Source organism: Podarcis filfolensis (assembly GCF_964270895.1).
Source record: "Podarcis filfolensis genome assembly, chromosome: 13".
In the NCBI taxonomy this organism is placed as follows: domain Eukaryota; kingdom Metazoa; phylum Chordata; class Lepidosauria; order Squamata; family Lacertidae; genus Podarcis; species Podarcis filfolensis.
In genome coordinates, this window is record NC_139615.1 from 6994607 (window position 1) to 7009209 (window position 14603).

Sequence of the window (14603 nt, forward strand, 5' to 3'; positions counted from 1 at the left end):
TCAGTCCTCTTTTATAAGCCACCTTGGTTGTCGATCATTGCTGCTGCCTCCTCTGGAGCCGAGTTCCGTAGTTTAACTGTGCATTGCACGAAGAAGTACTTTCTTTGAGTACTGACTCACTAATAGGGAATTAGTGTTGGATTTACACTGCCCTGTTGTCCACACATGGTTCTAATTCACAAGTCGTTCTGCGATGTTTCCTCCACTGCTGAGTCTGGAGGGGAGATCCTGCACTAAAGCACAACAAAAAAGAGGATTTTGTGGTATAAAATCCTGCAGGATTTCACCAGGAAGTTAAGGGACACATGCCAAAAGCCGTGAGCTTGGCCACCCTTTGGGTTGACCCTTATTTCGATTGTGTTGCGTCCTGATTAATTCCCTCTGGGTTCGAGAGCTTTTCTCACTGTTCTGCCTTGCGAAAATGTGATCTGACCTGCTGAGCTGAAGTTCGGTTCAGCAAAACTTTTCTTCCGATTTTTCCGTGCATCTGATCCAATTCAGTGGGTAAGATTGGATTGATTTTATTTTCTATTTCGCAAGGCACAGAATGACAAGAAAAGCGCTCTGACCCAGGGGAAACAGGCTGAGCAAAGGTGTGGATCAGCCAATCTCCCTCAAAACACCTGAGGGCAAACATGGAAAATGGGTTCACGTATAACTGCCCTGATCCGGTCGTGAACACAATGGATGTCCAGTGCGTTTGAGCTTCTCATCCTACGCCCCACCCTGCTGTCAAATCATCCTAACGTCCATTTCTTGAGTAGGAGATGTGCACTTCCAGGATCACATAATTTTCATGGCCTTTCCGCAAGTAATATCCTGGCTTACCACTCACTGCCTTGCCTCCTGCGTTCTTCCTGCCCTCCCTGCAGCTTCCCTGCCAGTCCATCCTTTTACATCCCTTTCCTTTGTTGCTCCCCACATCCCACACCACTTTCTAATGGTTCTGAGCAACCCCTGGCCCAGACGCTAAGGGTTAGATAAATGAAGGTACTATAATAGAAAATGGCTTTAATTGGAAAATAAGCACACAGCATTTGTCAGGCAGTCTTCCTCAAGGTGGTTTTTTGTTTTTTTTGGCAGGTGCGGGGTGTACATATAAGGCTACATCCTTCAAATCTGTCATTTTGAAATCTGAAAGCAGTCTTCTTCCAGGAATAAAATCCCTGTCCCTTTAAGAAAATAACCAGGCTCCAAGCTGGTTAATCATTAATTGTTCCATTTCATTATTGGTTGTAGCCTTCGAAACAAAAGGTCCAGCAAGTCAGTCAGAAGACACACACACATCCCTGCCCCACAGTCACAAATGCTTTGAGGTTTGTGCCTTTAGTCTGCCTCTTAAAAGGGAGGTTATAAGCTACGGCATGTGGAGAATTCTCCATCTGTAGCTGAATTGAGAAGGCTGCTGTTGCGATGGCTTCTTTAAAACGATGTGCTAGATATGGCGGTTAACTGGTAATCCATCTTCCACAACGGCTCTCCTTAAGGGGAGTGTGCCCTTCAGGTGGGTGATGATATTAAAAGAGAAGCATATGTGTTTGGTATTTAAAACAGCAATTCCTTCGATGAATTCCTTAAGGATAATTTTTTTAAAAAAACAGAACAATTGTTTAAAAGGTGAGCATTGGCATAGAAAGCATCATTAAGCAAACGAATTAAGCTTTCCAAAGCTGCAGTTAGCTGGCTGAAATAAGCACAGGGTTGTGCCCTTACGTGCTCTTTAAAAGTGAGGTACACAAAGCTTTAGAGGTCTATTCCTCCACTGTGTCGATGCAATGAGATTGAAATATCCCCCAGCTGGTGCCTTTAACTACCTTTTCAAAGTTGAACATTTAAGCGAACACAAAGCATTCCTGTTTGCTAGACCATACAGGAAGGGACATTCTAAAGTCGGTGCCTTTAAGCAAGGGCCTCTGAAAAGCGAGGTGCGCCGCACAACTATAGAGAAAATAAACGTCCACCATTTTATATCCTCTTCGGTATATGTAAGGACGCAGAGGGCAGCAAAAAACAGCACCTCTAAAAATACCTCCTAAGATACAGTAAATTAGCACGACGGATAAGGCTTTGCGCAAAGAGTCTAGGGGCCATTTGTTTACATACACAGTAGACGTAACGTTTCACTCTAGAGTTAGTGCCTTGAAAAAAAAAATCTTGTCCCATGAGAGATTATGGGCACCTGAGCGTCACGGACGAGAAAGGAACAGAAATCCCGAACAGAAGTCCTGAGTCTCTTGACTGAAGCGTTTTGTACCAGTTGGGCACCTTTAAGACAAGACACCCTTAAAGGCAGACAAGAAAATAAATCTCACAAGAGTGCCACGAGCAATATTTGAAAAGGTGAGAGGCACGTGAGTTTGGAGAGCAGGTGTCTCCAGGTCCTGTAAAGCATACTGTATATTAAACGTGTGTTTTTTGTAAAACTCGTGTGTTTGATTGTTTGAGAAGCCCTCTCAAGGAGCCAAGCTGCTGCAGAGGACAGGAGCAAATAGTTTGTTCGGTTATGCATTGAAGATGATGGGAGGAGAGCTGAGCCAAGGAGGATTTTGGGAGCTTTGCTATGTTTGGGAACTGCCCCTGGGTCGACGTGGCTGCTCTCCTGAGCTCAATGCAGTCGAGGGTAAGGGGAGTCTTACGTGTTTCCTTTTGTTGCAGAGATTTCTGGCATGCTGGCGATGGGGAGCCATGGGGCTCATAGCACTGAAAGGTCGTTGCAGGATTTTGACCTCTGCTTGAAGAAGCGTCCATTCCTCGGCACAAGGCTAGAGAGGAAGCGTTTGGCTTTCTTGGTGAGGCTCTCGCGCCGGCCCCCGGCCCCCTCCCTGCTGAAGCCATCACCCTCGCGTCGACGGCGGCGCAGCCGTATCTGCCGCACAACGCCTTCAAAGAGCTCCTCCGTGTTGTGATGCAGCGCCGCGGACGTCTCGATGTGCTTGCAGTTCATCATGACAGCTAGGCTGCGGCCCTCTGGTAATGGAGGCAAGAAACATGAGAAAAGTAAACTATACCATATGTGTCCAGAGATTAAAAATTTTGGGAGATGATCCATGAAGAGATGAAAAAAATGGTAAAAGTATCATATATCAAAAGGGCAGAAGCATATTTACTAGGAATCTTGAGTAAGGATATCCCCAAAGACAAAATTAACATCTTTCTGTATGCAACAGCAGCGAGAACGTTGGTAGCCAGTCATTGGAAAGGAAATTATATCCCAACAAAAGGGGAATGGTTATGTAAACTATGTGAGTACCTGAAGTTAGCAAAATTGACGGATTTAATAAGGCATAAATCAAAAGCTATAATTCAGAAACAATGGGAATACTTAAATGAATATTTATACAAGCAGGGCTCAAATACGAAAGTTTGGTTGTGCCTAGACTAACCTTGTGAAGAGTATACAGAACATAAGGATTTGACTGACTATGAAAGAATCTAAGGAAGGGAAATGATTGAAGAACAGATGTAGAGGCGAGCAAGATAAATAAGAGACGTGCGGTGAATGCGGTGGAAGTCCTTTATAATATTTTAACTAGGAGTTATATATTGTAATGTTTGAAGCATGAATTTGGTAATATGGGTTACGAAAAGTACTTTTTTCTTTTTTCTTTTTTTTAGTTTATATTTTGGAAAATATTTATATAAACGTGTTTATAGTGTGATGTATTGTTCTTTGTTTATCTTTCTTTGTCTTTCTCTTTTCTTGTAAAATTCAATAAACAATTAAAAATGAAATGAAAAGGAGAAAATAAACGAGCAAACAATTCTCCTGTGTTCTTTCTCCTGCCTTGGCCCTTCAGAGAGAACGAATTATTCCAAAATGGTAGACCAGAAGCCATCTGGAATGGTGCGCAGGCGATCTCCCCAGTGTTTAGGGAGCGGCACCTCTGGCAACTCACCTTCGCGTGAGACCTCCCGGGATCGCGCCAAGTCGCTCTTGTTCCCCACCAGGATAATAGGGGGGTCTGTCCGAGGGCACCCAGCCCGTAGGCTCAGCAGGGTGGGAGGGACCCGTGTGAAGCTGCGGCGATCGGTCACCGAGAAAACCAACAGGAAGGCGTCTCCCGTCTGCAGGCAGGATTCCTGCATCCAGCCTCCGGGATCTCCCTGCGGGAAAAGTTTGCGCGGAGGGAAGAGGTCAAAGTCAGGAAATGTGAGGGCATGTGTGTGTCCAGATCAGGGGCTGCCAACCTTTGTTTGACAGCAAGCATTTTGGGGGAAGTGCCGCGGGCACCAGTCACAAAATGGCCGCCGCCGGGGGTGTGGCATAATAAGACAAAATGGCTTCCCACCTGAACAAAAGACAGGACCACAATATGGTGGGGGGGGGGGGAAACCCACTCCTTCCTCCTAAACAGTGCCTGTCATATATTGGGTGGGGGGCGGGTTGGAAGGGAAATTTACTGAGTGCTTTCACTGGTGTGGATTATTTGGTGATTCTACTTGTTATGGGCATTTCCTCTGTTAAATATTAGCTAGTAAATCATGCAAGTTTTATTTTTCTATATCTGTATGTGATTCTAAAAAACCAGACACAGAGAAATTGTTCTGAAGGGGGGGGAAACAGTTTTGGAAGTCGTAACCAGCAACATGTTAAAAGAGGCAACCTCTTTCTCTCTCTACAAGAGCTACCTGCGTTTTTTGTATATGTGGGTGATATTAAAAAGAATTACGTTAACCAAAGCTGCACCTTTTAAATATATTGGAAAGTGTAATGGATCAATCCAGCATGTTACCAGAGTGAATGTGACAGCGATATTAAATGGAATGGCTGTTGAATGTTTCCAATTGGATACTGGAAAGTTCAGATAAACAGGAGTGTGTTTTACACTTTATTTTATTACAGTATAATTATCCACATCTCACCTTGAAGGATACGAATCGTTCCAAGGTGACTTTACAACTAAAGTCAAAACACAATAATCAAAATCGCAGTTAAGATAATATTGAAACATATAGCAGCTCCTCAGGATCCTTCCCTGGGCCCTTCTGAATTGGCAGCCACGGGAGGGGAGAAAACATGCAGGTATTTGAAAATGGCAGATTTTGATAATCGAGGAATTTGGATATTTGTAATGCAGATAATGGGGGTTCTGTTGCTTATTCTCCTTGGCAGTTGGATACACTCTCCTTATATTTGCATAATGGCACTGTATGCTGCAATCAAGCCGCCCAAGAATGCTGCCAGTTTCCAGAACAATTTGCATATTCGTGCATGTCAGTGGTATCCACCCCCGCCTGACTCCCAAACGGCTGTGTTAATTTAATATGGATTTGCATAAATTTGCATACCACTCTCCCTCACTTCAGGGATGCTGTGCAATTTTGGAACGCATTTCCATGCAAACGAGATGCTAAAACAAAACAATAATAAAACAAGGCAATTCCATCCGGTTGTCTAGCTTTGCGTAAATCTTGGATATAATTGCATACGTTCATCATAACCATGCCATGATTTCTTTTTTTTCCATAATTTTGCCTTGTTTCCGTTTGCCCCTTGCAGTAACCAAGAGCTGCAGAGAAAACTGCCCTTGCCAACTGGAAATCCCACTCCACAATCTCCAAAACATTCTGATATTGCCTGGCATTGCCCACAATATCCTCTAAGACTTAAGATCTAGAAAACTGGTTCAAATAAACAATAACAACAGAGATTCTCAGAATGCTGGATTTGTAACTGACTGAGAATTTCTGTAGACCTGAAAAATTGTGGAATACCGCAATTTTGAAAACAGAAAACCAGGGCAGATGCTGGAGCCACCGGTGTAAATACTCTCAATCTTGTCAGGATGAAGCCTGCTATGTTCTGTGCTAGACTGGTTAGATTGGGGCTGTCACCCATTTAAAGATATATATTACCATTCGTGGGGCAATGAATCCACTTTGGAAGATGGGTGACTCACAAAATGCTGTTTCGGGAGGAAGAGTAAATTCCCCTCCCATGCCGCTACGGTCCCAATCCACCCCTTCTGCTCCTGATGGCAGCTGTATGTTAAAACTAAAAGGAATGAGAGATCAAATCACAAGTCTCCATTGTATGGTCCGGTTACAAGTTTTGATTCAGTCATCATGCCTTTGCTTATGAACAAGCCAACAGCTTTGAAGACCAGAGCACATTTTCTGTGGGTGGTATTCAGATAAGTCATACCCAAAGTAAACCCACTTGAAAGGAACAAAACATGACGATGTTAGGCCCGTTAATTTCGTTGGGTCTGCACTGAGTAAAACTTAATTGACTATCACCTTTTGTTGTTTCGGATGACAAGTAGTCTGTGTCCCAGCAGCTGCTTATTTTAGAATCAAAGGCGTTCCTTCGTTTGTGTGTAAGAGATAACTCTATACGGTCATGCCTTCCATCTTATGGTTGACGCAACTACTTGCATTAATAACAAATTTTAAAATGTTTCCGGTGTGTTAAATTTTAAAATGTTTCCGGTGTGTTGCAAGATTTATCAGCTTTTAGATAGGATGAGAAGAGAAGACTCCCTGGAAGAGACCCTGATGTTGGGAAAGATGGAGGGCACAAGGAGAAGGGGACGACAGAGGACAAGATGGTTGGACAGTGTTCTCCAAGCCACCAACATGAGTTTGACCAAACTGCGGGAGGCAGTGGAAGACAGGAGTGCCTGGCGTGCTCTGGTCCATGGGGTCACGAAGAGTCGGACACGAGTAAACGACTCAACAACAACAAAGATGGGATGGAGAACTTCTTGCTATAATATTTCTCCCCCTGCTGGGGATGACGCTCTGGGTACATCCCATCTCAATGGATAGGAAGGTGACCGAAATGCACCTACCTGGTCCCAGATGTCGTATAATATTAGAGTGACTTCTTCATCATCTACGTAGAAATTTCTTTCATAGGAATCCTCTGAGGGAATAAAAGAAATGTGGAGAGAGAAAGAAAGGGAGAGAAAGGGAGGTTTAGTATAGCTTGAGTATCACCTTACAAACTATTGCCAGATATGTCTGTACCACCAAATATCCACTTTGTGGCTGATTTGTCAAGTTATATGGGTAGAATGTGACCATATTCTATTCAATATGGGATGGGATATTATATATTAATGGGACTAAATTAGCCATGGCCATTAATTTTGGAGGGTCTGCTCTGAGCAGGACTAGCTGCAACCCTATACATTTAATAGCTGGAAAAGTTAAGGGGAGCCTAGGAGAGCCTTCTGGGTATAAATGTGGGGTAAGAATTAGATAAATGAAATTATTTTTTGAGAAACATCTCAAGGTAGTGTAGTTTATCCCTCACCGAGTCACAATTTCCAGCAACCTTTAGCATACAACCTGCCCATTATTTATTTGCAAGCGTGCTTTGAAGGCTTAGTGTGTACGCAGCCTTAGACACAAACACACACTCTATGTATATTATATGATGTCAGGTTTTTAAGATAGCAGCGATTTGAAACTTTTCCAGAATATCTATCCCAGCTTCCCCTCAGGATTTTAAGAAAATCACTGCAGCAGTCAATTCCCACAGCCGTCACTTTGAAATTCTGGCCTAACAGCTTAAATTCCACACAAAAACCTCCATTTATCTGGAGAGTTTTTACCTTCCCCTTCTTAAACAACAATGCTATGGAAGGCAGAAATTCAACAGGTGAATGGAGAGCAGAATGCTGGGACTTGATGGGCCTTTGGTCTGATCCAATATGGCTCTTCTCCTGTCTATTTAAATCAATAAAAATAAAATGTCCTCAGGTGGAGCACGCCGTTCTCTCCTGTTCCCCTTCTGCTGCATGTATGGCAAGAAAAGCAGGGCCTGTTCAACTTCTGCTGTTTTGCAGAGTGAAATATTGCAACACCATCCCCTGGCATCTTCTGGGCTCACCTGTGTGCTCTTCCTCGTGGTGGGGGCCCCCTCTAAGGCCTCCGAAGATGGCCGCCAAGGTGGTCTTCCCCACCCCGCTCTCGCCAAGCAACATGACTTTGTAGGGGCCGCGTCCTCCTGCGGGGCTGGCCCCCCCAGTGTTTCCCACTTCGGGGGAGCTGGGGGGAGAGTCCAGTTCGTCCACCGCCGACGCCCTCACCAGCTGGTGCTTGATGGGCAAAGGCATGCTCCCACGCCGTGGTCCGGCACCCGCCAGCGCCGAGGGCAACGTCATGGTGGACGGCAAGCTGCAGGAACAGGGGCGAGATGCGCAAGAGGTCAGAGCGTTTCAGCACCAGGACATATTGTGCACACAAAACATTTTCAGGTGCAATTCAGGCCACTGAAACCGCTCAGGGTCAGGGGTCAGATAACTCCTCACCCTCCAACATTTCTCCAAAGAAAACAGGGACATCCTAAGGAGAAAGTAGGAGCTTCCACAATCAGATCAGAAACTGGGTCGGCTTCTCTAAATCCAGGACTGTCCCTGGAAAATAAGGACACTTGAAGCGTCTGAGGTTGCCTGCGACCCAGATAGCTGAGCTATCAGTGGCAGGAGAATTATCTTTGGTCACAACTGCCCCATGTGTTTAAAGTACATTTATGCCACTTCATGGCTTCCTCTAAAGTATCCTGGAAACTATAGGCTACCCCTCCTCACGGAGGCACCATTCGCAGCACCCTTAACAAACTACAGTTCGCAAGATTCTTGAGGGGAAGCCACGTGCTTTAAATGGACTCTTAAATAGTTTTTTTAACCCAGAATGTATTGGTTTTGTGATGCCGTTTTCATTCTTGTTATTTGCATTTGTATTTTATAACGTTTATTTTTATGATACTTGTGTGGTTCTTCTTCACTCACTGGCTCTTCACCACAGAAAGGGACAGTCTGGGAAAGCGAATAGATCCCATTAATTTTACCACAGGGTGTAGAGCAGGGGTTGGCAACCTAAGGCCCATGGGCCACAAGTGGCCCATAGGGGTCGTTTAACTGGCCCACGAGCCGCCCTTGAACCGAGCCGCCCGCTCAGCGAGTCCCCGCGCGCTGCGCTAAACCGGGGCAGCATGGCACAGGAACTCGCTTCTGCGGCGCCGGAAATCATGTCTGCGCATGCAGACACTGAAAATTGTGTCTGCGCAGACACAAACGCTGGAAATCATGAGCGTGGGCGCTCACGCGTGCGCGCGATCCCATGGAGGGATCTCCGCTGGAGTGAAAAGGCGAGGAAAACCTTGCCAACCACTGGTGTAGAGATATCACAAGGTTGTCCAAAGATACTCAGTGTACTCTCTGCCTCAAAAATAATGTCTGGAAAAAAAGGAATATGGAAATTGTTGTGGGTTTTGTTTGCTTGCCCTTTTGTAGCTGAGATGTCCACAAGTATCTCTGAGGAAATATTGAGTTATCTCTAAATGGTAAACATTATTTTCATCACAGCACCATGCCACACACAGAATACCAACTAGGCTCGTGTGCCAGGCTAACAGCACACATTCTCTGAGGCAATGCCTATGTTCCCACGTGGCATTTTATGGCTAGCAAAATACAAATATATTCACCAGGGGCGTGACAGAGGGAGAAGGAGGGAAGGATGCTGAGTGCACACCATTCATTTACAACCCATTTACCTCTTTAATGTCATGGCTTCTCCCCCCAAAATACTGGGAACTGTAGTTTACCCCCACAGAGCTACAATTCCCAGCTCCTTTCATAATGCACAGTTCCCAGCATTCCTCTCTCTCTCTCTCTCTCTCTCTCTCTGTGTGTGTGTGTGTGTGTTTGAAATCTATGTTATGTATGTAGCCAAAGCGTGTGCAATACCGTGTATCTGTTCTGCAGGTTTTCAACATGAGCAACACACAATCACGCTTTGGTTAGAAGCACCAAACTCCCCTTCTCTTTCACACACACACCGTAGAGCTAGAGACACAGTAAAGCACATAAACAATGCACATCTCTCTCTCACAGACAAGCACATTTTCTCTACCTCTTCCTTTTGGATCATGACTCAAGATTATGAACCTGCAGGCAGGGACTGGTGTACTTTTTAGTATACGTACAGTGCTTTAAAAATTGTGGGTACTTTGTAAGTGTCAAATGAAAATTTAAAAACGTAATAATATTTCTACTAAACAAGTGAGCATGGGGCAGCAGGCTCAGTTTGCAATTTTAATTAACAATTTAATCGCCTTCAACGAAGCAGCCATAAAACACTAAGAAGAGAAACAGTACAGCAATCATTAAATTAATTAAACGTAATTAGACCATAGCAATTGCTACGGCTTTTATCCAATGCTAGTCCTGCTGGGTCGTTGAAGTGAATGGACATAACTTAGGTTAGTGGGTCTAATCTAGTGGGATACAACTTGTCACTTCCAAAAACGGAGCAACAACTTATATCCGTCCTCCCTCAAAAGAGATAAGATTTTGGAGTGTCACAAGTAAAGCCATTTGAGAAGCTACAAGGCAGGCCTCCCATTGGAGGGAGCCACTGAAAAAGGCCCTTTCCCTTTTCCAAATCAGGAATATTTCTGGGCAATACTGCACACATAGGAGGATCTCTGATTATGACGATCTTGATAGGACAGCAGGTTCCCATAGGAAAAGGTGGGTCAAGTTTCTTTCTCTGCTCCACGGGAAATAAATGGCTTTTCAGAGACACCCGGTGTTGAGGCTTCGGTGTCTGAATTGGCACACAGAATTTTCACCAGGGTTGACCCTCACGTAGTTTGACATGTGTGGCGGGGTATTGCCATCCCTTGCAGCTTGGCTCGCTTTCTTGAGCTACCAGGCACCTGGGCGTCTATTTCTGTTCTACAGTTGTGGTTTGCATATTGGTCTCTCTCTTTCTAAGTCAGGGGAGTATGAGTAAGTGAAGCTGCTCCCCCAGCCCGCTGCTTTTTTCTTTCCCCCTTGCAGACCTCCTGTTCTGCAATACAGACAGAAATTCAACTGGCAGAGCTTTCTCTAGGTTGGAGATGCAGTAACGGAATACACTTTGCCTGGTGTGCAGTTTGTACAAGGCAGAGGAGGAGCTTTGCTGGGGTGGGGTGGCCATCTTAAAAGGACAGGTGGGAACAGCATCCTGGCTTTGGGCAGAAAAGTGGACTGCTTTTACAGCTTTCTAATTCTACACAACACAGCAATAAACACACCTTCGGGAACAGCCAGGGCCTGCCAATAAAACCCACACGCGGCCCGCTGCTTAGAAGCATGTACAAATAGAACGAGAGAGAGAGAGCAAACACAAACGCCTTCTGCTCACATAGGACAGACACACCCACAGAAAAAAAAGACACCAGCATCGACACCAGCCCAGGGAGACAATGTCAGTTTGACACCAATACACAACAGGACTGCATCTCATGTGCATGTGGTCCCTGGGGAAACACACCAATACTTGTGGCAGTGTCACAATGCAGGCGCACGCACACCGGCACGATCGCCATGTGCCTGAAAACGCCATCCATGCTTGGGTTAAAACTATATCCTCATTTGATCCACCTGATGGGTTCAGTAGACACTGAAACACAGAAGCAGCCCAAACTATCAGGTTCGCTGTGTACGCACATCAACAGAGGGCATGTGCGTGCACGCAACTGCACACCGTGCCTGTATACACAGACCATGTGTATTGACTGCATTTATAGCCCAGCCCACCTTCCTCCCAAAGGAGCCGAGGGTAGCAAACAAGGGGTTAAACAATAAGCATATCTTGAAAACGATTCTAGCACAGATGCAAACTGGGAAAGACTTCAGATTCAAAGGCTTGCTGAAGATGTTCGGGTTCAGCAAGCACCGAGAAGACAACAGAGATGGCACACATCAAGGGGAAGACATTCCAAAGGGCAGGTGGAACAACACTAAAAGTCTGATTTCTTCATTGTGCGGAACGGACCTCCTGATAAGGTGGTGCCTGCATGAAGCCCTCAGCTGTAGATCTAGCGGGCGTATAAGGGGTGAGACAATATTTCAGGTGTCCTGGTCCCACACTGTGTATAGACCAAACTAGCACCTTGAACTTATAGCCTGGTAGCGAATTGTACCACCCCTAGAGAATACTGGGAACTGTAGTTCACCCCTAACAGAGCTGCAATTCTACTTGTCAAACTACAGTTCCCAGGATTCTATGGGAGAAGCCATATGCGCCGTGCGTACACAGCTTCAGACTCAAAACATAGCTAAGGTTTAAGCGGGCATCACAATGCATCTCTCAGGCACCCAAATATGTGATGCATAGGTTGTCTACTGAACACTGAAGGAATATGGAGGCATGCACAGTAACACCACACAGACACATCGACATTCCTCACTCTGTGAGCCTAAAAGCAGAGATAATACCACTCCAAACATCAATACTTACACAAACCTAATTATCCTCCATTTCATTGACTACTGGAATGACAGGCGTCTACGGCATGTCACTCACGACCCCGTGAGCTGCAAGAACAAAGAGCCAACCCAAATATAGCTGCAGCATCAGAGCATGGGTTAGAATCACAGAATTGTAGGCTTGGAAGGGACCCCAGCGGTCATCTAGTCCAACCCCCTGCAATGCAGGGATCCAGTGCTAAATAATCCCTCACAGATCTCTGCCATCCAATCTCTGCTTGAAAGCCTCCGAGGAAGGAAATTCCACCACCTTTCGAGGGAGTCCATTCCACTGTCAAACGCTTCTTACCGTCAGAAAGTTCTTCCTAATATTTAGCTGGAAGACTTCATTGCAATTTGAATCCACTGGTTCAGGTCCGACCCTTTAGATATTTGAAGATGGCTATCTTATCACCTCTCAGTCTTCTCTTCTCCAAGCTAAGCACATGCAACTCCCTCAACCATTCTTCATACGGCTTGGTTTCCAGACCCTTTGTCAAAGCAGTGTTGCGAACTGCAACTACTTCTGCATGAGGACCCATGGCACACTCGCTGTGGAAGCACCAATCTCACCGATGGCACAGACAAACTCTTTTATCCACACGAGCCCTCTCGCTCCTTACGAACGCTGCTTGCAAGCGAGGTTACATGCACCCACACCCAGTGCAGACAATGTGCGTGTCCTCAAACACCACCATAAAACCAGGAACACGAACATCAAATTGTACTTTTGGCTGTTGCACACCAAAGCACATGCCAATAATTTCTCCCAGTTTGCAGCTCTGAGCGGTGGGAGGAAACCGGGTGCCTAAAAGGGTCCTCCAGTGCGGCTACCACATTAGACAACTTACGACAAACTCGTGAACATTGTGACAACACTGGCGAGCACTACACATCAGACCCATCGGATTTGACTAGATTCTTACTTAGAGGCAAAATCCACCACGCACCATAAAGGCGAATTCAGCTGAGCTGAGATGGACTGTCTGAATTGTATTCTCAGTGGTACTCAGTTGTCTGAAGGAGACCACCATGTGGTGGGTTTGATCATTTCCCTTTACCCCCACCCCCCACTCCACCCCCCCAGCTTGCCAAAATCTACCTTGCTGGAAGTGTTGAAATCCTTATGGGCAATTAGGGTGCCTTTTCCCACCAATCTGGTATGATGGGAGCAAGGTGGAATAGAGTTCGAATATCCGCAATTGTTTCGTGCAAAATTCCAAGTCAGAAAAGTGCACTGGCTGCCACATCAGTTTAATAACCGCTTAGATTGTGGCAGGAGCGTTTGCAGCCAGGCAACAGCCTACTTTGTCGGATGCCCGAGTCGAAGATGGGGGCTTTTGACTGTCCTCATGTCTCCGACAGAGGCATTCATGCTCTGCCATGTTCTCTGCTCATACCCACGCCGGCTGGCACACTCATCAGTGCAACAATGCCGGTCTTGGCACACGCTGTCTCTCACAGACATCTGTCGGAGACACGGTGACAAAGGCACAATACCCTGTGGAGGGGACAAACCCCTGGCTCCCACATCGCCTCCCCCCACCTACCCCCCCACCCCACACAGCAGAAAGCCTTTATACCCAGCTTACCGCTTGCTTTTGAATGGTGGTAGGTAAAATGGGGGCCTTTCACCCCTGGGAAGATCTGCCTTCCTCCTCCTGCTCCCTCTCTTTGCCTTCAGAGCTGACAGCTAAGCCCCACCCCCTTTAAAAACCCTTTCCCCTCCCTTATTAAAAACAAAAAAGCAGGAAAAATAAATAATCCAAACAAACCTGGGGATGCCCCGCCCTGGAGGAGAGTCGCACATGTTTGGAAACTGCCAGGCCGGTCCGTGTCCCCAAACCCACCTGTTCGCAACGCGCCAAGACCCAGAGGCGAAGATGCCAAATTTTGGAGGGGAACCCAGGTTATGCCCACGGCTCCCTGCAGCCCAAATGTGGAGGGAGGAAGGAAAGAAGGGAGGAAGGAAGGGGGAGAATTAGCAGGAGGGATGTGTTTGGATGATAGGCAGGTGGACCTAGGCGAAGGGGGTGTGTTTATGGAGAGGGGAGAGCGTGGAGGGGGGGAGAGAGAAAGAGGGAGAGAGAAAAAGGCTGTAAATGATTGGAGGATGGATGGAGAGGGAAGGAGGGGGAGAAAGGTGCACGGAGGGAGGCACAGCCAGATGGGAAGCAAGATTAGGGCATGTATATGGGGGATTAAGAAAGCCTATGTGTCTGTGGATGGGTTGGCAAATTGCTAGGCAGGAACATTTGCACTGGGAACGGATCAATAGGCTGATTAATCTTAGGGGGACGAGGGTGCTGGTGGATGGAGGGAGAAGAGAGACAGGCAAAGGAGAAAATATAT

General features: G+C 46.1%; 1 protein-coding gene across 2 annotated transcripts; it reads right to left on the reverse strand.

Annotated features, from left to right (window-relative positions):
• Window positions 1–994: 994 nt before the first annotated feature.
• On the reverse strand, window positions 995–14219 carry REM2 (RRAD and GEM like GTPase 2). Of its 2 annotated transcripts, none has more exons than XM_083581343.1 (5): window positions 14027–14219; window positions 7841–8127; window positions 6795–6868; window positions 3897–4104; window positions 995–2967 (listed from the first exon to the last, which is right to left on the reverse strand). In XM_083581343.1, the coding sequence occupies exons 1-5, from the start codon at window positions 14059–14061 to the stop codon at window positions 2693–2695; spliced, it is 879 nt and encodes a 292-aa protein (XP_083437469.1). In that variant the 5' UTR covers window positions 14062–14219; the 3' UTR covers window positions 995–2692. The 2 variants fall into 2 exon arrangements, with proteins under 2 accessions (XP_083437469.1, XP_083437468.1); XM_083581342.1 differs by having other exon boundaries at window positions 14102–14194.
• Between the last annotated feature and the right edge of the window lie 384 nt (window positions 14220–14603).

What these genes read in the sequence shown, in the direction of transcription:
- REM2 (XM_083581343.1), bottom strand. Translation starts at nt 14,061, where the DNA reads ATGTGCGACTCTCCTCCAGGGCGGGGCATCCCCAG. An exon ending in CCAGGGCGGGGCATCCCCAG is followed by an intron (nt 8,128 to 14,026) that starts GTTTGTTTGGAT and finishes CTGTTCCTGCAG; the next exon opens with CTTGCCGTCCACCATGACGT. An exon ending in CCACGAGGAAGAGCACACAG is followed by an intron (nt 6,869 to 7,840) that starts GTGAGCCCAGAA and finishes TTATTCCCTCAG; the next exon opens with AGGATTCCTATGAAAGAAAT.